The following is a 23,842-nucleotide window of genomic DNA, read 5'->3' as shown; positions in this document are numbered from 1 at the left end:
AGAGAGTATGTGCTGCTGATTGGGAAGGGGAGCTACAGTGGTGTATTAATCACTTTGGTGGGCCTTCTATTGCTGCCCGAGTGGGTCGTATGCTTCTAAATGCCTATGTCTATCATATTTGGAAGGAGCGGAATAATAGGGTATTTAGAAGTAATGTGATGTCACCAGAGCTGATTATACACACTATTTGTGATGAAGTGAGGATCAAGCTGAATACCGTTACCAAACGGTTTGAAGACACAGAGGAGAATCGAAGAACCATCGATCGTTGGAATCTTACTATCTCTCTCCACAAGCCGGTTTATATTTCATGTAAATGGACTCGGCCGACGACCGGGAGATATATGATTAACACGGATGGTGCACTCAACGAGGTGGAGGCAGGGTATGGAGCCATTATTCGAGACTCGGAGGGGACTGTTGTGAGAGCAGCCACAGGTCAGGTTGATGGACAGACTATCTTCATACACGAGCTACAGGGTGTTGAGTTGGGATTGGAGTTAGCACTTAGTGCCGGATTGCAGGAAGTTGAACTTGGTCTTGACTCGATGAATATCAAGTTACTTCTTGCAAAACCACATCAGCAATTACCATGGAGGGCGAGGCGTCTGTGGAAGAGAGTTCAGAGACTTCGGAGTCAATTTCATAGTTTTCGGGTTTTTCATGTCTATAGAGAAGCCAATCAGGCTGCTGATTTTCTGTCGAAGATGAAGCTCGGACCGGGGGTAACTCACTTGAATATTAGTCAACTTCCAGTGGAATTAGTCAATATTGTTAATGCGGATTCTAGAGGAACAGTGAGAATGAGGAAAGGGTGGGGCTAACGATATGATGTAATTTGATTTCTTAGCTGTTTTTTTTTTTATATCTTATTTCTTTGTATTCGATCGGGCTTCTCCCGCTTATCATAATAAAAAAAAAAAAACTTTTTTCGTGGTCTCATCCATGTGTTTTGTTACCTTCCAGAATATGTTAAACACAATACCTTTAGTATTTTTTGGATCACCTTTTCCGGTGAGAGCTTTACCTGTCCTCTCTCTGGCTCTTTCTTTTTTTAGTTTTCTAATTTGTATAAAATTTGAAAGTTTTGGGTTGCCTGCTAATAGCCCCGCTCGCTTACAGCATTTAGGGCAAGTGCTTTTAGCAGCACCATGTTGTGACAATCGTGAGTTTTCTATGACAAACACAAGTAATCCAAGAAAAGCAACGGGAAATAAAGAACAATCAAGCAGAACACAGAGATTTACGTGGTTCGGTTGGTGAGACCTACTCCACGGCGACAACGGCGCGATGATTTTCATTATGATAAGCAAACAAGTTACACAAGAGATTCGTGAGTCTGAGACTACTGATATCTCCTAAGGTTTTAGTTTATATAGCCTAATCCAACAACCTCACCGACTCTCTCTTTCTAAATCCGAAATACACATGGATACGCTAACACTAATAACCGACATAAGCCTGCTTTCGCATACCAGTTCTGTCTCAGAGTCCAGCTCTGCCTCAGAACCCTGCTTTGCATACCCGTCCTGTCTTAGTAATCAGCTCCGCTAACGGGTCCAAATTTCTTGTAAGTGGGTCAGCGGGTCGTAAATCGGGTTCGATATCAACCCATATTCCAGTCACTTTCAACACACCATTTTTTAATAATATTGTGAAATATGACTAATGGCCCTTTGGCTTAGTCGTTTACCCTGATCAGAGGCCATAGATTGGACTAAAGAATAAATGGATTTTCGAAGGTCTTTTTATGTCCTTTAGAGTCGTAATAACAATACAGTGTAAGGGTGGGAATTAAATCCAAGAGTTTGAAGCTCGGCCCAGAACACTCGAGTTTGATGGACTAACGAGCTACCCGAAGATCGAGACAGGCTTTACCAGCCGAACCCGTTTTAAGTTGATTGGCAATGTTAGGCTCCATCCTAACAACATTTACATCGCATCTAACCGAAATCTTTGTCTGAAATATTATTCTCATTAATAAGGGTTTATACATCTTGAAACCAAATAGAGGTTTATCAAGAGTTGATAAATATAAATTTGGGCACTACCCAATTTTAATAGGGAACACCTAAATGAATGTGAAATTCTCCTTATATAACACACTACATGTATATACAATGGACTGATGAGGTACCATCTAAGGGTTAAATTAATATGATTATATAATAAGACCCATATTAAGCTTGCTAAAGATCCATATTTATTGTTGGGTTCATTTAGTTATTTCCTGAGGATTTGAGGTTCCAAGTTGCATAAACCCCAAGAGCCACCAGCACAAGACTAGCCACTGACATGTTCACAACCAAATCTGTTGATGACTTCTCCTTCAACTCCATCATTAACTCCTCAATTTTGTTCTTGTACTCATCCATTATTGTCTTCTTACTACTTCCACCACCATCTCCACCACTACCACCACCACCACCACTGTGTCTAGCCTTCCCTGTTGTTTCATCCGCTCTTGCCGCCATCTGGTCAGCCACTAATGGTTTTTCGGGTCGTTTTAAACCTTCTGTTGTCGGTGCTTCGGATAGCTGACTTGGCTGAGTCTGACCCGGCTGAGTCAGTGGAGGTACTGGAAGTGTAGACTTCGATTCAGAAACTGGGTTTTTACTTGGTGGAGACACGGGAGGTGGAGGTGAAATTTTAGACTCAGAAGTTGGCTTTTGACTCAGTGGAGCTACAACTGGTCGTGGTGAAATTTTTGTTGACTCGGTTGTCCGAGATGTTTTTTCACTCCGTGGAGATACTACTAGTGGTGGTGGAAATTCCTGTATCCCGTTATCGCGAAGAGGTGATGGCGTTTGTGGTGGTGGCTGATTTCTGGATGACTCGGTAGCGACTGGTTTTGTATTTGGTGGAGATACTGATGGTGGTGGTGCAATTTTCATTGACTCGGCAGTACTAGCTGGATTTTTAGTCGGTGGAGATAATACTGGTGGTGGTGGTGGTGGTGGTGGTGGTGGTGGTGGTGGTGGTGGTGGTGAAAATCTCGATGGCCTAGAATCACTAACTGGTGGTGGTGGTGGTTGGACTCTAGATGAGTCTGTAGTTGTTGGTTTTTGACGCGGAGGTGCCTCTCCAGCGGGTGGTGGTACCTTGGAAGACTCAGCGGTGCCTGGTTTTGGACTTGGTCCTGGTGGGGCCATAGTCGCTGGTTTAGATGCAGCTTCACTATCAACTTTTTTGGGCATGATAATATGAAGAGCGTTATTCTCGAATTTTGCCCGGATTTGATTGGTAAGACAATTTGGAGATGTGCGATAATCCTTTTGGAAACGGCTCCATTTGTTACCAGCTATAGGCCTTTCTCCGTTAATCTTCAATGTACCGGAAGTACCAATTTGAACCTTTACTTGTTCCTTCCTAAACCCTGTTATTTTTTCATCACAAAGCAAACACAAAAATTATCAATCACGATAGTGGTCGGGCAAAGCATCACGGTTGAAATAACTAATCAGTTCGAAACTAAGGGTAAAATAGTCATATTCATGTCGGGAAGGGGATAATAGTAATAGAAGAGATCGGGCTAACTCACCTGGAAGATTGAGGACGAGCATGTCGGAGTCTTTTTCTTCTATCACATTCATTGTTGGTTGGAAATTCTCGTAGACTCGAAAGGTGGTGTACCCAGCCATTTTGCAGTTACTTTAGTTTTATGTTGTTTGTGAAACTTAGAAGAAGATGTGGGTTTGTATACAGAGAGAGGATGAATATATATACTAATGGAATGAGGACTAGAAGTGAAGGTTTGGCTTGTGTTTTTCTTTAACAAGAAACATGCTTTATTTTAATGTTAGGGTTTCTGAAATTAATTTTATGTGATGAGATATTCATATTACTTGTTTGATTGTGCAAATATGATATCCTCTTTTTTGGTTAAAGTGAAAGGTTCTTTACTTCAATATAGAAAGTGAGCAAGGGAGAGATCTTTTCTTAGCCATGTTTACAAAAGATATTGAATAGTGTTTAAACTTAAAGACCTTTTCTTAATCTTTTTTGGTTATTGTCAAATGTTACAATTTTATATTGAGAAAGAAACTACGAGAAGATAAATTTTCAGTTTTAGACAGTTTAATAACGATTTTTTCTCTTTGTGAGAAGTCATTAGGCTTGCCAATTTACCACAATCTTAATTTGAAAAGGACATACATCACAATAGATTGAAGTAAAGGGTTATTATTCACATAACCACAATCATTTTATTGAGATTCGAACATATGACCTCTAAAAAAGTTAAACATGCTTAGGATGGTGCGGACCAGTCTTCTGGACTGCTAGTGATACTGTCTACTTTGGCGCACCTGGACCTCACAATTTTAAAAGGTCTCACTAAGAAATGGTGTTTAACCTCTTAAGAGGAGCACCACACTCCGTCCCACCGCCAACGTGAGATTATTTTACAACAAAACAAACTCATTACTCATGCCCAAAATGCTATAATCAATCATTCAATGACTAATACATCTCCTTCATTTATGGTAATAGAATCGGATGAGTGAAGTTGAACCGATCTGTTCTGACTCGTTTGCCTCACCCGAGTTGGAAAGTTATGAGTTGTTACCCGCCAAATTTGAAAGAAAACTGATCGCCAAGTGTTGATTTCTTCTAGTTTTCTCCGCTGTTATATCTTTTTGTCGTTTCAATGTTTTACAGATTTCTGACTGAATGAAACAGAAGAAACCCATTTCCGTTACTAAAAAATTATTCATCTTCTTTCTGAGAGTTGTGACTGAATCAAACAGAAGAACCCCATTTCCATGTAAGTTCTTGTTTCTTCATGGTTCTTGTTCTTACAATTATTCATCTTGATTTCGATTATTTTGGTTAGATTCAACTATTTTAGGTCTGGGTTTTAGAAAAATGTTTGATTTCTCTTTTCTTTCACATTGATCGTAATCTTTGATGATAAAATGAAATTACAAATGCCCTAACTGGAAGATTATGATTCCAACATGAATTGGCAGCTAAATCAACAAACCCATGTTGTTGATTTCTTTGTTTTTTTGTTAAGTTTTCTTGATTAATCTTTGATTAATGGTGTTTCTTGAATCCTATATCTTATATAGTTATCTTCCTAGCTTTTAGTTCTTTTGGTTTTTTCAAGAAAGTCATTCTTTCTTTGACCCAGAAATCTGAATTTCATGATCTTCTTTGTTTCAGAATTGTAGAGAAATTTGCAGAAGTTTGTGTTTGATAGGAAGATGATGTCTAGAATTTTCATCTGCTTTATGGGCATTTTGTTCTTATCTTGTTGGGCGACGTTGGTAAAACCTGAAGAGTACACTAAATACAAAGATCCGAAGCAGCCAGTGTCTGCACGGGTTAAGGACTTGATGAGGCGAATGACTCTAGCAGAGAAGATTGGGCAGATGGTCCAACTTGACCGTGCCAAGGTCACGCCCGATATTATGAAGACTTACTTCATAGGTAAAACATCGATTCTCTCTTATTAGATTCCAAGTCAATCAAATTTACGTTTTAGTGGAAACGAATTGGCTGAACTGAAAGTAAATATTCTCAGGGAGCTTACTGAGTGGTGGGGGAAGTGTTCCTGCTCCAAAAGCTTCGGCTGAGACATGGGTCAATATGGTAAACGACTTCCAGAAAGGAGCTCTTGCTACCCGTCTTGGGATACCGATGATATATGGAATAGACGCTGTCCATGGACACAACAATGCCTATAAAGCCACGATATTCCCTCACAATATCGGGCTTGGAGTCACCAGGTAGATGTAATGTAGATTCTATTACTCGTAATTTAGTAGGTCTTGATTGCAATGACAAATCCACCGTTTCTTACAATTTTTAGACATGATTTTCTTATAACAAGCTTTTTATATCCTAATAGGGATGCTGATCTTGTGAAGAGGATTGGAGTTGCAACTGCTCTGGAAGTTCGAGCAACGGGCATTCAGTATGCTTTTGCTCCATGCATTGCTGTAAGGAACTTTCGAAATTCTAAGTGAAAATTGTATTTGGCTTTAGTTTATATCTGACTGTTTGTCACATTTCTACCGATACAGGTATGCAGAGATCCAAGGTGGGGTAGGTGTTATGAGAGCTACAGCGAAGACCCTAGAATTGTCCGAAACATGACAGAGCTCATTACTGGTTTACAGGGTGATATTCCTGCTAGTTTTCGGAAAGGTTTTCCTTATGTTGGTGGAAAGTAAGTTATCTGAGCTTACTTCCGATTCATCACTTCGTTTTCTGTAACCATCATCTTGTTTAAATGAATTAGATGTTTGATTATTGATAATATTCCTTGATTCGACGTAGAGATAAGGTTGCCGCTTGTGCTAAACACTTTGTGGGTGACGGTGGAACTATGAACGGGATCAACGAGAACAACACAATCGTAAGCTGGAATGAGTTACTCAGCATCCACGTGCCTGCCTACTATGACTCGATCAGAAAGGGTGTTTCAACCGTGATGGTTTCTTACTCGAGTTTGAATGGAGTGAGAATGCATGCTAATCGTGCTTTAGTTTCTGACTTTCTCAAGGATGAGCTACGTTTCCAGGTAAAGAGCTCTATTCTTAGCAGTTCTATGTTAAAATGGAGTGTGATCCTACGCTTATTGATGTGTTTGCAAATGTTCAAACTACAGGGTTTTGTTATCTCAGATTGGCAAGGAATCGACAGACTTACTAATCCATTTCACGGGAACTATACCTATTCTATTCAACTTGGTGTTGATGCAGGGATTGACATGGTCAGTAAGTAGTCATTTTTTTCCATTTTAACATTGGTAACTGGAACCGAGATTAAAACCTAAACCCTCCTGAACACTACTGGGGTAGTCTAAATAACTTAGATTTGGTTGCCAGGATTCTGTGAATTCAATCTTATCATTAACTTCAATTTGGTTAGTACTTAGTACTGGTTTCGAACCTTTAGTCATGGCTTAAAGTTTTATACGAGGTGACATGTTCTTGCAGATCATGGTCCCGTACAACTGCACTGAGTTCATTACGGGACTTACTGACCTAGTAGATAAGAAAATTATCGAAATGAGACGTATCAATGATGCAGTGAGGAGGATCTTGCGGGTCAAGTTCACGATGGGTCTCTTTGAAAACCCACTTGCTGATCTTAGCCTAGCTGACAAGATTGGATGCAAGGTTAGCATGTTCAATTATGCACATCTCAATAAGTAGCCGGGGTTATAACCATTGTGTTTGTAATGAGTGACCAAAACAACTTGTTGATCGGTAGTCATTGTTCTTACCAGGAGCATAGAGAGTTGGCGAGGGAAGCTGTCAGGAAATCACTTGTGCTATTAAAAAATGGGAAGTCCTCGGATCAGCCACTGCTTCCTCTTCCTAAGAAGGCACCAAAGATACTTGTTGCTGGAACCCATGCCGATAACCTAGGCTATCAATGTGGTGGGTGGACAATAGAGTGGCAAGGACATAGCGGCAATGACCTCACTGAAGGTAAACTTCCACCGGATGTTCGTTTTCTCGCTTTTCATACAATTTGTTGGATGCAAAGTCTTCAAGTATAAATCAGGATTTCTCATGTACAGGAACCACTATTCTCAATGCCATCAATTCCACTGTCGATCCAAGTACCGAAGTTATCTACAATGAGAACCCTGATGCTAACTTCATTAAGTCCAACAATTTTTCCTATGCCATTGTTGTAGTTGGTGAGCACCCTTATACAGAAACCAAGGGCGACAGTCCGGACCTCACAATTGCTGATTCAGGCCCAACCATTATCCAGAATGTTTGTTGCGCTGTTAAGTGTGTAGTCATCATCATCTCAGGCCGGCCAGTGGTGATTGAACCGTATGTTGCAGCTATTGATGCTTTAGTGGCTGCTTGGCTTCCCGGCAGCGAAGGCCAAGGAGTTGCAGATGTTCTGTTTGGTGAATATGGGTTCACTGGTAAGCTAGCAAGAACCTGGTTTAAGTCTGTCGATCAGCTCCCAATGAATGTCGGGGACTCGCATTATGACCCTCTATTCCCATTTGGATTTGGGCTTGAGACTAAGTCGATAAAGTCGAACTAGAGATAATACAATTTCAATGTTGAAGAAGATTTATGCTTTCCATTTTATTTTCATTATGATTCTCTAATTCTGTCATGAAGTGTTAGAACCCTGAATTGGTATCAACCAGACATCTCTTGAGTCTGAATTGTTCCATTATTGTAGAAGGTTGTATGTTGTTTTTTCTATAAATTAGATCTAAAATCTGGCTCGAGATCCCAATTCACTCGAGTCAAATTTCAGAATAGTTGTTTTTATCTGTGACGCGATGTCCGACTCTTTTGAGTGACTGTTTATGCGTCAACACTAATTTTTCAAGTTTCTCGAAGAATTCAGTATGTGCAAGTACCAAACGGCTGAATTCTAAGTCTGTCATCAATTATGTCCACCGAACTCTGCCTAACTAGAATAGATTGAAAATGACAAAGGAATAAAGATGCATATGGGTTGGGAATGTATTTGTTATTGTGAGAGGAGGTTTGAAATTGGGGGATTCAAATTGGAGGCGGTTTTGAAACTAAGTTTCCAAATTGAGGCAGTTCTAAATTGACAATAGGCGGTTTGCTTCTTGAGGCGGTTTTCATGGTTGTAGGCGGTTTGAGTATGGCTTGTGGCGGCAATTAAGTTTCTAAATTGTCGGCTTATAATAATATATAAATAGGGGAGCCAATCAACTAAACAACACACCAACACAAGCAACAACAACTCTTCTTTAGAGAGCTAGAGAGAGAGCAAGAGTGAGAGAATTTTTTCATAGTTTTTTTGAGCGGTGTTAAATTTCTCGGTCGTCGAAGATTTAGTATAGAAGGTTAATTCTATACGGTACCATCTTGGGACGAACTTGCGGGTTGTGTTAGTCGTCTTCATCTATCCTTCAATAAAGATTTCTTGTTCGCCCGAGGACGTAGGCTTTAAGCCGAACCTCGTTAAATTCTGTTCGCATATTTGATTTTGACTTAGCTTTTCGATTAATCTTCATAATCGGATCAATTTCTAGGATAGGTTCGATAGCTTCCGCGATTTTCAGTTATAACAATTGGTATCAGAGCCTTGTTGAGATTGAACGAAGAGAAGATGGGATCGAGAAGTGGTACGGTCAAATCAGGGAAATATGAGATAGAGAAGTTCAATGGGAAAAACGATTTTTCTTATTGGCGGATGCAGATGAAGAATCTGTTAATCTCGCAGAAATTACACAAGACGTTGACGGGAAAGAAACCAGGAGATATGTCAGATGAGGATTGGGAGGAGTTAGATCTCGAAGCACGGGCTACCATTATGTTGTGTCTTGAGAGGGACGTGGCGTTCCTGGTAGACGAAGAAACAACGGCGGCGGGTGTGTGGTTAAAATTAGAAAGCAGTTTCATGACGAAAACTTTAACGAATCGGGTCTACTTAAAATCCAAATTATTCACATGTAGAATGGAAGAGGGTTCTTCTATTCAGGAATATGTGAATAGGTTTGACAGGATTATCTCAGATTTGAAGGATATTGATGTTAAGGTTGAGGATGAGGACCAAGCCCTCATATTGTTACTTTCATTACCTAAATCCTATGAGAACCTTGTTCAAACTTTGATGCTTGTTGGTGATAGTCTAACCATGGAAGAGACGAGAAATTCGCTATTAGCGGATGACCTTCGTAAGGTTGCTACTAGCAGTATGGCGTCGGGTGGAGTAGACAAAGAACAAACACAAGGGTTGTTTGTAACGAGGGGGAGGAGTAATGAAAGGGGAAAGGGAAAGGGCGGGAAATCTAGATCCAAATCTAGAGGCTCTTTCAAGAAAACGTGCTTTAGTTGTGGTGAGCTTGGCCACTTTAAAGCGGCTTGTCCAAAGAGAAAGTTGAAGCAAAAGAACGAAGGCTACAAGGAGAAACAAGAGATGCAAGAGGCGGGATATGTGTCAGAAGAAGCGGACGAATGTTTCTCGGTGACAGAGGTGTCTGAGAAGATCTTCGATAAGTGGATGCTTGATTCAGGGGCGTCACACCATATGTGCCCAAATAGGGAGATGTTTACTACCTATAGGAGTATAGATGGTGGTACAGTTATACTGGGTGATGATAGTATATGTAAAACTGTGGGACTCGGAACAATACGGATCAAGATGCACGATGGAGTGGTGAGAACATTGACGGACGTAAGACACATACCCGATTTGCGGAAAAATCTAATTTCCCTTGGTGTGTTGGAGCGGAACGGCTGTAAGATAATTATAGAGAATGGCTCCATAAAAGTCGTTAAGGGTTCTTTGGTGGTAATGAGAGGTACTCGTTACGGTAATTTATACAAACTTTTGGGGACAACAATTACTGGAGATGTAGCAGTAGGAATCAGTGGAAGGGATCCAACGGCTAGTACGAGGCTTTGGCATATGCGCCTTGGGCATATGTCAGAAAAGGGTCTATCTTTGATGTGCGGGAAAGGCTTGTTGAAGGACATGAAGAAGCCTTGCATGGAGTTTTGTGAGCATTGTGTGTTCGGGAAGGCACACAGGGTGACGTTCTCTACAAGCAAGCACAGGAGCAAAGAGGTATTAGACTACGTACACACCGATGTCTGGGGACCGGCAAAGTTACCTTCCAAGGGTGGTTCCAGGTATTTTGTTACATTCGTTGATGATCATTCGAGATTTGTCTGGCTTTATTTTCTGAAGCATAAGAATGAGGTATTCAACACATTCCTGGTGTGGAAAGCAATGGTTGAGAACAAAACTGGTCGAAAGCTGAAGACGTTAAGGTCGGATAATGGGACCGAGTACACGGATGGGGCATTCAAGGAGTTTTGTAATCAGGAAGGCATTGTGAGGCACTGGACAGTAGTAAACACACCTCAGCAGAATGGAGTCGCAGAGAGATTGAACCGTACACTACTTGAGAAGGCTAGATGTATGCGCTCCAATTCCGGACTAGGCGTAGAATGGTGGGCAGAATCTATTGCTACAGCTTGTTATATTGTGAACAGGTCTCCACATTCTTCTTTAGATGGCGGCATACCTTACGAGGTGTGGTCAGGTGAACATGCAGATTACGGGAGACTTAAGGTTTTCGGTTGTACGGCCTATTACCATGTTAAAGGTAACAAACTTGACAATAGAGCAAAGAAGGCAATTTTCTTAGGATATGCTACAGGAGTCAAGGGTTATCGGCTATGGTGTACGGAAGACAAGAAGTTTGTAATCAGCAGAGATGTGGTGTTTGATGAGTCATCTATTGTAGCTATGGTGGAAGCTACGGTGCCTAGTTGTGGTGATGTTGGGTCTACTAAAGCTCAAGTAGTGGAAGTAGAAGCCGAAGACCAACGGGTTTCTAGGAATCATGATCAGGTGGAGCATCAGGATAATACTCAGGATGAGAAAATTGATGAACCCGATCATGAGGAGGTTCAAGGGGAAGGTACACAAGTTTTACAACAACAACAGCAGGATGTTTCGGTACACACTAGGCCGAAACGGTTATATAAGCCGGTACAGAGGTTAGGGTCAGACAAACCTCTTAGGCATTATGGGCAGGCAAATCTTGTTGAATATGCACTCTCGGTGGAAGACGACGAGTCGGTCACCTTCAAACAAGCTGTTACCGCGGAGGATAGAGAGAGTTGGTTGGTTGCTATGCAAGAAGAGATGGAGTCTCTTCACAAGAACAAGACATGGGAGGTTGTCCCATTGCCCGAAGGTAAGTCTGTTATTGGTTGTAAATGGGTGTACAAGAAGAAAGAGGATTCTTCCGAGATCAAAGGTACAAGGTATAAGGCAAGACTAGTGGCCAAGGGTTATGCACAGAAAGAAGGGGTCGACTACAATGAGATTTTCTCACCGGTCGTGAAACATACTTCTATTCGGGTGCTATTGAGTATTGTTGCTCATAGTGATCTTGAGCTGGAACAACTCGATGTTAAAACCGCCTTCTTGCACGGTGATTTGGAAGAAGAAATTTATATGGCTCAACCTGAGGGATACAAGGTTGAGGGCAAAGAAAATCAAGTATGTCGTTTGAGGAAATCTCTTTACGGATTGAAACAATCCCCTCGCCAATGGTACAAACGATTTGATTTTTTCATGCTAAAGCATGGTTTTCGCAGAAGTGACTATGATTGTTGTGTATACATCAAGAAGCTTCGCGAAGGTGACTTTATTTATCTCCTTTTGTATGTGGATGACATGCTTATTGCCTCTCGAAGCATGGTGGAGATAAATAAGTTGAAATCTCAACTCAGTCAAGAGTTTGAGATGAAAGACATGGGCGCTGCAAAGAAGATACTGGGAATGGAGATTAAGAGAGAGCGGTCAAGTAAGAAACTGTACTTGAATCAAAAAGGTTACATCGAACGAGTAGTTTCTCGGTTCGGGATGCAGAATGCGAAGGCGGTGTCAACACCTTTGGCACCACACTTTAGGCTCTCGGGAAAACAATCTCCCACTACTACGGTGGAGAAGGATCATATGGATCGTGTACCGTGTGCTAGTGCAGTTGGCAGTTTGATGTACGCTATGGTGTGTACTCGTCCGGACATTTCACAGGCGGTCAGTGTGGTTAGTAGGTTTATGGCAAACCCGGGGAAGACACATTGGGAAGCTGTGAAGTGGGTCTTGAGGTACTTGAAGGGTACCGTTGATACGGGTTTGTGCTTTGGTGGAGACACATGTCAGGTAAGCGGTTATGTTGACTCGGACTATGCTGGCGATCTAGATAGAAGACGATCTACTACTGGTTATGTATTTAGGGTACATGGTGCTCCAGTTAGTTGGCGATCGATGTTACAATCTACAGTTGCGTTATCTACTACGGAGGCCGAGTATATGGCTATGGCCGAGGGTGTGAAGGAAGCATTGTGGTTGTGGGGTCTTCTGGATGATCTAGGGATTAAGCAGGAGTGCGTGGATGTATGGTGTGATAGTCAAAGTGCAATCCACTTGGCGAAGAATCAGGTTCATCATGCTCGTACTAAGCATATCGATGTCAGGTATCACTTTGTACGAGATGTCATAGAGGAAGGTGATGTTTCTCTCATGAAGGTACACACAGATGAGAATCCCGCGGACATGTTGACTAAAGTGGTGACGTGTAGCAAGTTTCAGCATTGTCTGGAATTGCTACAAATCGGCTCGTGTTAAGTTGCCCGAAAGGGCGTAATGGCGACAAGGTTTTTCTTTATGTGAAGGGTTGGTAGAACTACGGTAGGCTTGATCCTATAAAAGGGTACGTAGGCAGCCATGGTCATATGGTGCAGTCGGATGAAGTTACAAGAAGCAGATATATCTTACAAGGAGTATCCTGGTGTTCGTCCAAATTGAGGCGGTTTGAGAATTGTGAGAGGAGGTTTGAAATTGGGGGATTCAAATTGGAGGCGGTTTTGAAACTAAGTTTCCAAATTGAGGCAGTTCTAAATTGACAATAGGCGGTTTGCTTCTTGAGGCGGTTTTCATGGTTGTAGGCGGTTTGAGTATGGCTTGTGGCGGCAATTAAGTTTCTAAATTGTCGGCTTATAATAATATATAAATAGGGGAGCCAATCAACTAAACAACACACCAACACAAGCAACAACAACTCTTCTTTAGAGAGCTAGAGAGAGAGCAAGAGTGAGAGAATTTTTTCATAGTTTTTTTGAGCGGTGTTAAATTTCTCGGTCGTCGAAGATTTAGTATAGAAGGTTAATTCTATACGGTACCATCTTGGGACGAACTTGCGGGTTGTGTTAGTCGTCTTCATCTATCCTTCAATAAAGATTTCTTGTTCGCCCGAGGACGTAGGCTTTAAGCCGAACCTCGTTAAATTCTGTTCGCATATTTGATTTTGACTTAGCTTTTCGATTAATCTTCATAATCGGATCAATTTCTAGGATAGGTTCGATAGCTTCCGCGATTTTCAGTTATAACAGTTATATTCTTCTTCTTCTTTTTAACCACCTCCTCCTTTTCATGTCATATTGTCATCTCAAATTTGGCTTCTCTCTACTTTTTAGAAATAGACATAAATAGCTATATTACAAGACAAAAACTTAACATTCTGAAACCAAATTGTTCTACTAAAGTTTCAAATTTTACAAATGTATGAAATTTTGTCACTTTCAACTGCACTACGTGAAAATAAACAAGTACTAGTTTAAATTCAAATTTTAATGTTTTTCAATACTAAAATAAAAGAAATGATATATAAACTTTGGTTTAAATATTTGAGTCAGAATCCGAACGTATCATATCAATTTATGTTTATTCATAATTTCATATACCAAATGTTAAAAAATTATGATAAAAGAAATTAGGTTTAAGTTTGATTTTGACAAGAGGAATATTAGATTGTGGCAAATCTATCTCAACTATCTGTTCATTTTGAAAAATACCAACTTGGGTATAAATTGTGTCTGCTTTTTTTAATTTATACCAAAATGAACTCACTTCCACCTACTATCAAATTCAAATTTGGACTCATCTCAAACTTTTAAAGGAAAATATAAATACGTTGGAAACAAAAAATGGTCACTTTGTCTAGAAAAAAGTACTTGAATAAATCAAATTTCAAAAAGTTGTCTCTGACGGTACAATTTTGTTCATTCTTTTCTTATTTGTGTATTTGAATAATCTTGTCCTTTTAGTCGGTGATATATGTTCATCAGCTTTATAGTTGGAACATCAAATTAATGGTTTAGGTCTTCCATGTGGGAGACTTGTTGAGTTTTATTTTGTAAACTTTTAACCATTTTCATGAAAAAGGTAAGAGAAAAACTCTAGATATTATTTATTTTTTTTTGTTGAAAATGAAACTCTAGTATCTTTGAATATCAATTGTTTGACTGTTTTTTCCTTGGTTAGGAATTTAACATAATCTCCTCAAAGGAAATAATAGGAAAATATTGTCAAATTGATTAACAAAACTTAGAAAGTAGAAATGTCCTTCCTAATGAAAAGTTAATCATATTTTTGTTCTAGTCTTTTTGGTTGGTAGGTTCATCCATCAAACTACCTAATTACATTTTCTTTCCATGAGTCCATGACCAATATAGAACCATTGATATAGCAATAAAATGTGATAAGTTCGATAACTGTCGGATTTAAACCTTAAATAAACTACTTACCTAAAGCCGACGAAACTACTTATCTATACTCAAGTTAATAGTCCTGAGTTTATATTCCTTACATCGGATTTGAGATTTCGGTATTGCGAGGTAGATGCACTATCAACTAGGCTACCTATTGTTGTCGAAAAAAATTTAAATATTGTGTTGGGATGTTCTAAAAGTGGTAACTTTGTGTACGGGCCTATGGAGTATGGGATAGGCGGATAGGGTTCATGTGGAAAAGGGTGCCTTACCAATGAGAGAGAGCACGTTTATAAGTGTTCAAATTACGCTACCAAACCATCTTAGTTACCTTTATTGCAAATAACAAAAATCTCTAAGTGGAAGCTTCACCTTAAAATAATACATAATCCTATTTTTTATTCAGGGATGGCACGAGGATAAAAGTTTTTGATTAATAACTTTGTCGGCCACATGATACGGCCCTACACATGTTTCGTACTTAAATGTATTCTTAAATTTTGATACTAAGACTAGACTTCTAAATTATGATATATATTTAAACTATAGTTTTCTTTTCATCGTGGCGGAGAAATATTATACGTGGTTACCAAAACTTGGATCCAAAAGTTGTGTAAAAATCATGAACCGTCCTTATTTGTAACTTTATTATATTATATTTCTTTAAAAATCCTTCATCAAAAAAAAAAAAAAAAACTCTATCAAAAAAATAACAATTCATAGAGGAAGGACAATTGGTCCCACCAACATGTTCTCCATAACTTTTGATAAATTTGGGTAAATCTTTGTTGTCACTCAAATAGTTGTTAGTAGATCTAACCGCCTGCAAACTATCCTGATTTGATTACGTATTTTAATCCGGATTTATTAGAATTATTCCTCTTTTCAAAGTTCAAAATTTAAATTATAGTTACACGTTTTGCTCTTAATTACCCATTTTGAATTTAATACAATTTTCTCACAATGGTTAGTTGAGATTACATTTAATCAACCAAAGTTGAGAATTAACTTAAAAAAAAGGGCTAATTTCAATTTGGCTCCTTGTTTGTAACCAACGGGAAAGTTTAGTTCCTAAAATCATAATTCGGTTAATCAAATTTAGCGATTGATGTTTTTTTAAGGGACCTTTTTTTAACCTTCAAAATGTTTTCTTCCCCGTCCTTCATGTCTTTATTCTCGTTAGAAAAATAGTGGGCAAATGATTGACCATCTGCTGACAACCTTCAACTTAATTTTTCATCTTCTTCCTCTCGCGTTCACCACTACCACTACCACCACATCACAACCACCATTTAATGCTTTCTTCAGGTTCCAGATGATCGTCAGTAGATGGTCGGTCGACTGTTTGCTGACAATTGTTTCTAACGAGAGAAATGTTGAGGAGGAAAATATTTTGAAAGCGAGGGCAAAAGAAATGGTCTAGTGGAGCAAAACAGAATGCTAGATACATGTGAGGTTCGAATTTTCCAACTGGCTACAAATTGAGGGCCATTTTAGAATTAAACGTGGAATGGGTATCTGCAAAAGCAGAGAGTAAAGACAAAAGAAAATCAGAGATGGTGAAGGTGATTTGGAATGGATCAAAAGTTCTTATCAACTTGGATTTTTCTTCTTCAATATTAAAATTAAAATAATTAAAAAGCTGTTTTTTCATTATTAAAAAAATTAAATCAGAATCAAAATATTTCATTATTTTGTCATATAAATAGAATATTTGTTCCTCTGTTTGCCATCACTCTCTTCCCTTTCTCTCTAGATTGTTGAAACCAGAAGAAGAGGTTTCAGATATACCCCATAAACCCTTCTTCTTCTTTTTCCCATCTGTGAGTACCCTTTTCTCACACTACAAACATTTACATATTTCTCATTTGTAGGTCAAAGAATCTGCACATTGATCTGAGCTTAAATTAAGCTGTGTTTTTTTCTACCTAGTGATTGGGTATTTTAAGTTCTCTTTTATTTGGATCATTTTAATGTCTAGGTTTTGCTTATTGAGTAGGAAAGGAGTTTAATATACACATGCATTTTCCTTTTGGTTTCTTAATTTGTTTGGCTCTTCATTAGATCTACTACTTACTGATTAAAGTCATTTAATGATTGTTTACATGGGTTTTTTACTACTTTCTTCATATTTTGTTGATCTTAAATTCTTAATGTTACTAGTTTTTTTGTTACTGGGTTGGTGGTAGAATGAGAGATCTAGCAATTTCTTTGGCTTATTCTATTACTGTGGTTTCAGGGGTGCAAACAAATTGGCTCAAAATGATGGCAATGAATAGGATCCTCCCCATTATGGGGTTTCTGCTATTATGTTTCTGCTCAGTCAAAGCAGAAGAAGAAATGAAATACAAAGATCCTAAACACCTATTGAATGTTAGAATCAATGACTTGATGAAGAGGATGACTCTAGAAGAGAAAATAGGTCAAATGACACAGATCGAACGCACCGTTGCAACACCTGCTGTTATGAAACAGTATTTCATCGGTATTCGTCGATTCTCAAACTATGAACTTTCATTCTCCCATTCATTCTAGTTAGTCTTATTAGCTCTGTTTTGATTAGGGAGTGTTTTGAGTGGAGGAGGGAGTGCTCCGGCTCCTCAGGCCTCAGCTGAGGCTTGGGTTAATATGGTAAATGATATACAGAAGGCGGCTCTTTCGACCCGTCTCGGGATTCCTATGATTTATGGCATTGATGCCGTTCATGGCAATAATAATGTCTACAAGGCGACGATATTCCCTCATAATGTTGGACTTGGAGTTACTAGGCAAGTCGAACCACACTACTTGAATATGCATTTCACATATTTGCTGACTACATATTAGTTCACCTCCGGTTTCTAAATGATGTGTATGTGATGAATTCAGGGACCCCGAGCTCATCAAGAAGATTGGAGCAGCAACCGCTCTAGAATGTCGAGCCACCGGCATCCCGTACGCTTTTGCTCCATGTATTGCGGTATATAAACTAAAAACCCATAAGGATAACTTTTCGAATGTGATTTAGTAGTTCCTTTCGGCTCAAATCTGAAGTTTATATACAGTAGTATCCTCCTTTCCCCTGATTTGCCATTCAATTTTGCTTATATAGGTTTGCAGAGACCCAAGATGGGGTCGGTGTTACGAGAGTTATAGTGAAGACCACAAGATCGTTCAAGCAATGACAGAGATCATTCCTGGGTTGCAAGGAGATATTCCTAAGAATTCTCGAAAAGGCGTTCCTTTTGTTGGTGGAAGGTACGAAAACTGCACGCTACCACTAGATTTGAATATCAATATAATTAAATGCTTCATGCCCCTTAGAAACTATTTAACATTGTTCAGGCGAGTCACGAGTCTCAGTTGACATGTTACCATTTTTGCTGAAATCTCATTGTTTTTTCTTGGCCACTATAGTTAGTTTGGAAATTAAAACTTTTGTATTTTGGATTCACTGTGATTCATTGGTTATGTTATCTAGGGACAAGGTTGCAGCTTGTGCTAAGCACTATCTCGGTGATGGTGGAACGACCAAGGGTATCAACGAGAATAATACGGTGACAACTAAACAGCAATTATTGAGCATTCACATGCCAGCTTACTTGAATTCAATCGTCAAGGGTGTCTCAACTATCATGGTTTCGTACTCAAGCTGGAATGGAGAAAAGATGCACGCCCATCGTGATCTTATTACTAATTACCTCAAGGGAACTCTTCGATTCAGGGTATAAGAGTTTCTTTAACGATTTGTCCATGTTGAGTTTCTTCCAATTGATTCAAAAGGAACTGAAACTAACATTAACAAAGTTCATGTTTGTATCAGGGTTTCGTCATCTCTGATTGGCAAGGTATCGACAGGATCACTTCTCCACCTCATGCAAATTACTCCTATTCAGTTCAAGCTGGAGTTAGTGCTGGCATTGATATGGTCAGACTCAATCACAACTCACAAGCAAATTTTTACTTACTGAAGCGTCTCAGACTCTCATATGTTCGGAAGTTATTTGTAGAGTAGATATTACCTTTTAGGTGTTAATACCCATATTGCATTTTATTACAGATCATGGTTCCCTACAACCACACGGAGTTCATCGATGATTTGATGTACCAGGTGAAGAATAATATCATTCCTATGAGCCGAATTGATGATGCTGTGAAGAGAATATTGAGGGTTAAGTTCGTCATGGGGCTCTTCGAGAACCCAATGGCTGATACTAGCCTGGTAAAACAGCTTGGAAGCCAGGTTAGTTAACTGAAATTTGAGTGAACATTTAGCTTATGTTAGATACTAAAGGTTCGTATTGTGTCGCCAAAGGAGTATCGTGAGTGCAGTCATTAGAGTCATTATGTTATTCATCGACAAAATTACCCTATCAACAAACCCTTGTATTCCATATGGACAGGAGCACAGAGATTTAGCAAGAGAAGCTGTAAGAAAATCACTTGTGCTATTGAAGAACGGGCAGTCGACAGATAAGCCATTCTTGCCCCTCTCGAAGAAAGCACCTAAGATCCTTGTGGCTGGAGGCTATGCCGATAACCTCGGTAATCAATGCGGTGGATGGACAATTGAGTGGCAGGGAAAAACCGGAAATGACCTCACTGTTGGTAAGCTCATTTATATTACTGAATGAGAGTTATAAATTGTCCCCTATTCGTTCTTCCCCTCCAAATTAATCTGTCTTAATACCAGGTTGAATGAAAACTAAAATCTATAATTTGAACGAATGATCTAAGAAAGATTTGTTCTTGTGAAACAGGAACAACAATACTCCAAGCAGTCAAGAAAACTGTCGATCCAGCTACCCAAGTAGTCTACAATGAAAACCCTGATCCAGAATTCGTCAAGTCCAACGGATTCTCTTATGCCATTGTTGTTGTGGGTGAACCTCCATATGCAGAGACATTCGGTGATAGTTTAAACCTCACCATCACGGAGCCAGGCCCAAGCACGATTACTAACGTGTGTGGGTCCGTTAAGTGCGTTGTTGTTGTCATCTCTGGTCGACCTCTCGTGATCCAACCTTACCTTTCCACCATTGAAGCACTTGTTGCAGCCTGGCTACCAGGGACCGAAGGTCAAGGTGTTACTGATCTACTCTTTGGTGATTATGGTTTCACTGGCAAGCTAGCTCGAACCTGGTTCAAGACTGTTGATCAACTTCCGATGAATGTCGGTGACAGTCATTACGATCCGCTATTCCCATTCGGTTTCGGACTCGTTACAGAACCGAAGACTGAGCATTAGTAACTCCATTAAAAGAACTTGTAGTAGTTTTTCTTATTTACTCTGTACTCAAATTTTGCTATGAGTTCTCATTTGACCTTCTTAGAAATGAAAGTACCTAGTATTCATAAACCACCACTAATTTCTTGTTCATAATTTGGATCTGATCAGAACTGCCAATAGATAAACCAACATCTTTTACAAAAGGAAAAAAAAAACAGATATTACATATAAAACTCATATAGTCTTGTATAACCCATACAAATTATTCAAGGAGCAGTCAAACCATAAACACCACTATAGCACATGACTTAATATCAACGGAAATCCGATAACGATGTTATTGAGGAATAGTAGGTGTGGGATTTCCAACTGCAGAGTTCGCTTGTTCGATTTCTTTGATTTGATTCAGTATTTCAGTCTTTTTCTCTTCAAGGGCTTGTATTTTGGCATCAATTTTCTCAAGCTTCTGCTTCAATTTTGTAGCATCTTTGGTTTTGTTCTTGCTATCAGGTTTCCTCTTCTTGTCACCCTTGTCTTTATCTTTCTTTTCTTTTGCTTGCTCTTTCTCCCCTGTTTCAGTCTCTTCCTTGGTTTTCTTTTCTTCATCTTCATCGTCTTTCGAATCATTTTCTCCTATGTTGATATCCCTCGAGGTCGTGTCAACCTTGATATTTTCCTCGCCACCTTCTTTCTCTTCATGCTTCTTCTCCTCCTTATTATCATCCTTGTCCTTCTTCTCCTTCTTTGATTCCACTTCCGTCTCCTCCTTTTTCTTCTTCTCTTTCTCATCCTTGTTCTTGCCCTTCTTCTCTTTATCTTTGTCTTTCTTCGACTCTCCATCTTTGTCAAGCTCCTTGTCTTTCTTTCCCTTCTTCTTCTCTTCCTTAGGTTCCCCACCTGACTCCTTGTTCTTTTCTTTCTCATCTGTGTTCTTTTCCTTCTTTTCTTTTTCTTTCTTAGCCTTTCCATCCTTACTCTTCCCTTCTTTCTTTTTTTCTTCCTTAACATCTTCGTCATTTTCTTCCTTGTTTACTTCATCATCCGCCTCTCCATCTTTGTTCTTCTTCTTCTTGTTCTTTCCCTCTTTCTTCTCCTTCTCTTCTTCTGGTTTCTCATCTTCCTCATCATTCTTTACCTTTTTGTCTTTCTTCTTCTTTTTTTCCTTGTCTTCGGCTTGCTTTGATTCACCAGCTTCATCTTCATCATTCTTCTGTTTTTTCTTTCCCTCTTTCTTCTTTTTGTCCCTCGTGTCTATAGGTTCATCCTCACTTTTCTCCTTCTTAGACTTTCCATCTTCTTCCTCACTATTTTCACCATTTTTATCTTTCTTCTTCTTCTTTTCTACTTTCTTTTCATCTTTCTCTTCCTCCGGTTTCTTCTCTTCATCTTCATCTTTCTTCTCTTTCACTTTCTTCACTTTCTTTTCCTTATTCGTGTCTTTGTCTTTCTTTTCCTCTTCTTCTTCCCCTTCCTCGCTTTTTTTCTTCTCTTTCTTATGCTTTCCACCCTCACCTTCATCTTCTTTATGTTTCTTCTCCTTTTTCTCCTTCACCTCTTTATGTTGCTCCTTCTCTTCCTTGTGTTTCGCTGGCTTTTCTTTCTCCACAGATTTAGTCTTTACTTCAAGCTCCATTTTTTCTTCCTTATCTTCCATAGGTTCCTTCGTTTTGCTCTTGACCTTGATAAAAACTTCTTCTTCCACCTTCTTTACTCCCTCAACAGCTTCTTCAGCCATATCACTTGCTTAAACGCGTTCAAACACTCTTGTTCCTTGGTATTTCTGCAACATACAGAAAAGGCAGAAAAATGGGTTTCAACAACACAAGTACTAACTAAAAAATCAACATGACTGGTTCATGATATTTAAGAACTTCAATAAAACATCAAACAAAAGATAACCATAATATATAAATACCAATTTTACAACCTTTCACCACGAGATAAGAAAATAAAAGTGACAATTTAGAAAATTATGGATGGAAGACTTAAAAAAGTCGCCTAGGTCAAAAGATTTCGGCATTATGCAGCTTCTCATGCTAAAAGAATGTACTATAATATCAATGCTTAGTAAGGAACTCCATAATTCTAGAGGTAAGTGAACTTGACGAGGATATATCAGGGTTTTCTCATGATAATCATTCTCTTTTCCGAAAGATAACCAAACCCAAAGGGCATGTTTGAAGCACGAAAATGGAATTCGATTACCAATAATCACATTCCATGTGGTGTTTGGTGCACGGGGATCCGAAGGGGAATGGTATTCCTCCTCAGAATCCCAAATCCAAGGGGTGTCTAGGTTTGTGATTACCTTTCCCTTGGATTAGTCAATTAAATCATCAAAATTAATCTCTACTACTACTAATCATATTCCTGATCAAACCAAACAATACAGTATAACAAAACCAAGATGTTTAAGTGACCAGCAAAACTTCTCTTAATTGCTCTTCTTATGCACAAATTCAATCAGTAATTTTTCTTCAAAATAATTGTGTCAAGATTTTCAGATATCAAGCAAACATATAAAGACAAGTATACAAATTATTTTTGGGTTGAAAATTGATGTAAGATTTGGAGTTTTGAGATGACAAGTGATTGAAGAAACATCAAATACTACTACTATATCAACAAGTAGAGAAATTTAAATTAGGCTGCCTAGGTATCAACTAGCTTTGAAAAGGCATAAACAAGATCTACAGAACATAAATTGAAACACAACACAAGAAGATCTAATGAACAAAAAAAAAAGGAAACACAATTAAGCACTCGAATTGGTCTACGCTCTGAAATCGAGATATTACCACAATTTTTAGAGACATAAAAGAGAGAGAGAGAGAGAGAGAGGATATACAACTAACCTTGTTTTGAAAAAAAGCCAATTCTCTCACTAGATCTCTCTCTAGATTTCTTCTTCTTCTGGTGGTTCGTTAAAATGTTTTGTATTTGAAGGACAGACTAGCAAAAGTATAGATATGCTTCTGTACCGACATAGTCATCATTTAAAGAAGACGCAGGAAAGTCATGGAAATGGAGCGAACGTGTAAAAGACGTGTGTCACAAATAAACTTCAACAAACGCGCTAATCCTTTACCATCATCTCCTGACCGACTCGACTTTTCTATGGGTTCGTTTGTTACGCGAGAATGTCTGAATAATAAAATCATGGAGTATTTTTTTTCTTAAATGAGAAAGAAAGTCAAGTTTTTTTCTTGTCAATCTGAAGTTTAACTGTGTTGGTAAGAATGCAGGAAAATAAGAGTGTCTCTATAAAACGATATACTAATTTGACTTTTGGGTAGTGCATTTATAATATTTGCCTTTAATATCATTTTCTCTGCCCTAACCCATCCTAGATCGATCGAGAGAGCGAAGAACGGGAGAGAGCGAAGATCGAGAGAGAGAGAAGATCGAGAGAGAGAGAGAGAGAGGGAGAGAGAGAGAGAACAAATCAGTAGAAACAAAGAGACGGAGTTCATATCCATACTTGAATGAAATTGTGTTTCTAGTCACAAAAATCATACTTGGAGTTAGGTTTACGCAAGATTCACCACAACTTCTTGGAATCAAATTGAGTTTTTGCAATTAGAGTTACAAG

General features: G+C 39.0%; 4 protein-coding genes across 6 annotated transcripts; 2 read left to right on the top strand and 2 right to left on the bottom strand.

The window, feature by feature from the left end:
* Window positions 1-1,955: 1,955 nt before the first annotated feature.
* On the bottom strand, window positions 1,956-3,834 carry LOC147545953 (uncharacterized). Its single transcript, XM_086632549.1, has 2 exons — window positions 3,542-3,834; window positions 1,956-3,376 (listed from the first exon to the last, which is right to left on the bottom strand). The coding sequence occupies exons 1-2, from the start codon at window positions 3,639-3,641 to the stop codon at window positions 2,220-2,222; spliced, it is 1,257 nt and encodes a 418-aa protein (XP_086488675.1). The 5' UTR covers window positions 3,642-3,834; the 3' UTR covers window positions 1,956-2,219.
* A 603-nt stretch (window positions 3,835-4,437) lies between these two features.
* LOC147545952 (uncharacterized) lies at window positions 4,438-8,149 on the top strand. 2 transcript variants are annotated; one of them, XM_086632547.1, is made up of 10 exons: window positions 4,438-4,765; window positions 5,167-5,433; window positions 5,528-5,732; window positions 5,855-5,945; window positions 6,030-6,175; window positions 6,286-6,529; window positions 6,617-6,721; window positions 6,948-7,130; window positions 7,241-7,445; window positions 7,538-8,149. In XM_086632547.1, exons 2-10 carry the CDS (start codon window positions 5,208-5,210, stop codon window positions 8,023-8,025), a joined length of 1,893 nt encoding a protein of 630 aa, XP_086488673.1. In that variant the 5' UTR covers window positions 4,438-4,765; window positions 5,167-5,207; the 3' UTR covers window positions 8,026-8,149. The 2 variants fall into 2 exon arrangements, with proteins under 2 accessions (XP_086488673.1, XP_086488674.1); XM_086632548.1 differs by lacking the exon at window positions 4,438-4,765 and adding an exon at window positions 4,769-4,849.
* Window positions 8,150-16,517: 8,368 nt separating this feature from the next.
* Window positions 16,518-20,385, top strand: LOC147545951 (uncharacterized). 2 transcript variants are annotated; one of them, XM_086632254.1, is made up of 10 exons: window positions 16,518-16,864; window positions 17,281-17,526; window positions 17,605-17,809; window positions 17,910-18,000; window positions 18,133-18,278; window positions 18,502-18,745; window positions 18,844-18,948; window positions 19,081-19,263; window positions 19,424-19,628; window positions 19,781-20,385. In XM_086632254.1, exons 2-10 carry the CDS (start codon window positions 17,304-17,306, stop codon window positions 20,266-20,268), a joined length of 1,890 nt encoding a protein of 629 aa, XP_086488380.1. In that variant the 5' UTR covers window positions 16,518-16,864; window positions 17,281-17,303; the 3' UTR covers window positions 20,269-20,385. The 2 variants fall into 2 exon arrangements, with proteins under 2 accessions (XP_086488380.1, XP_086488381.1); XM_086632255.1 differs by having other exon boundaries at window positions 16,551-16,980.
* Window positions 20,386-20,389: 4 nt separating this feature from the next.
* Window positions 20,390-23,309, bottom strand: LOC147545950 (uncharacterized). The gene is made up of 2 exons (XM_086632256.1): window positions 23,106-23,309; window positions 20,390-22,030 (listed from the first exon to the last, which is right to left on the bottom strand). The coding sequence occupies exon 2, from the start codon at window positions 21,983-21,985 to the stop codon at window positions 20,588-20,590; it is 1,398 nt and encodes a 465-aa protein (XP_086488382.1). The 5' UTR covers window positions 21,986-22,030; window positions 23,106-23,309; the 3' UTR covers window positions 20,390-20,587.
* Window positions 23,310-23,842: the final 533 nt, after the last annotated feature.

Source organism: Eschscholzia californica, unplaced genomic scaffold (genome assembly GCF_041429995.1).
Source record: "Eschscholzia californica isolate CP2 unplaced genomic scaffold, dmEscCali1.0.p SCAF_4, whole genome shotgun sequence".
Classification (NCBI taxonomy): Eukaryota; Viridiplantae; Streptophyta; class Magnoliopsida; order Ranunculales; family Papaveraceae; genus Eschscholzia; species Eschscholzia californica.
Note: the sequence above shows the minus strand (reverse complement) of the source record. Positions and strands in the feature narration are given on the sequence as shown.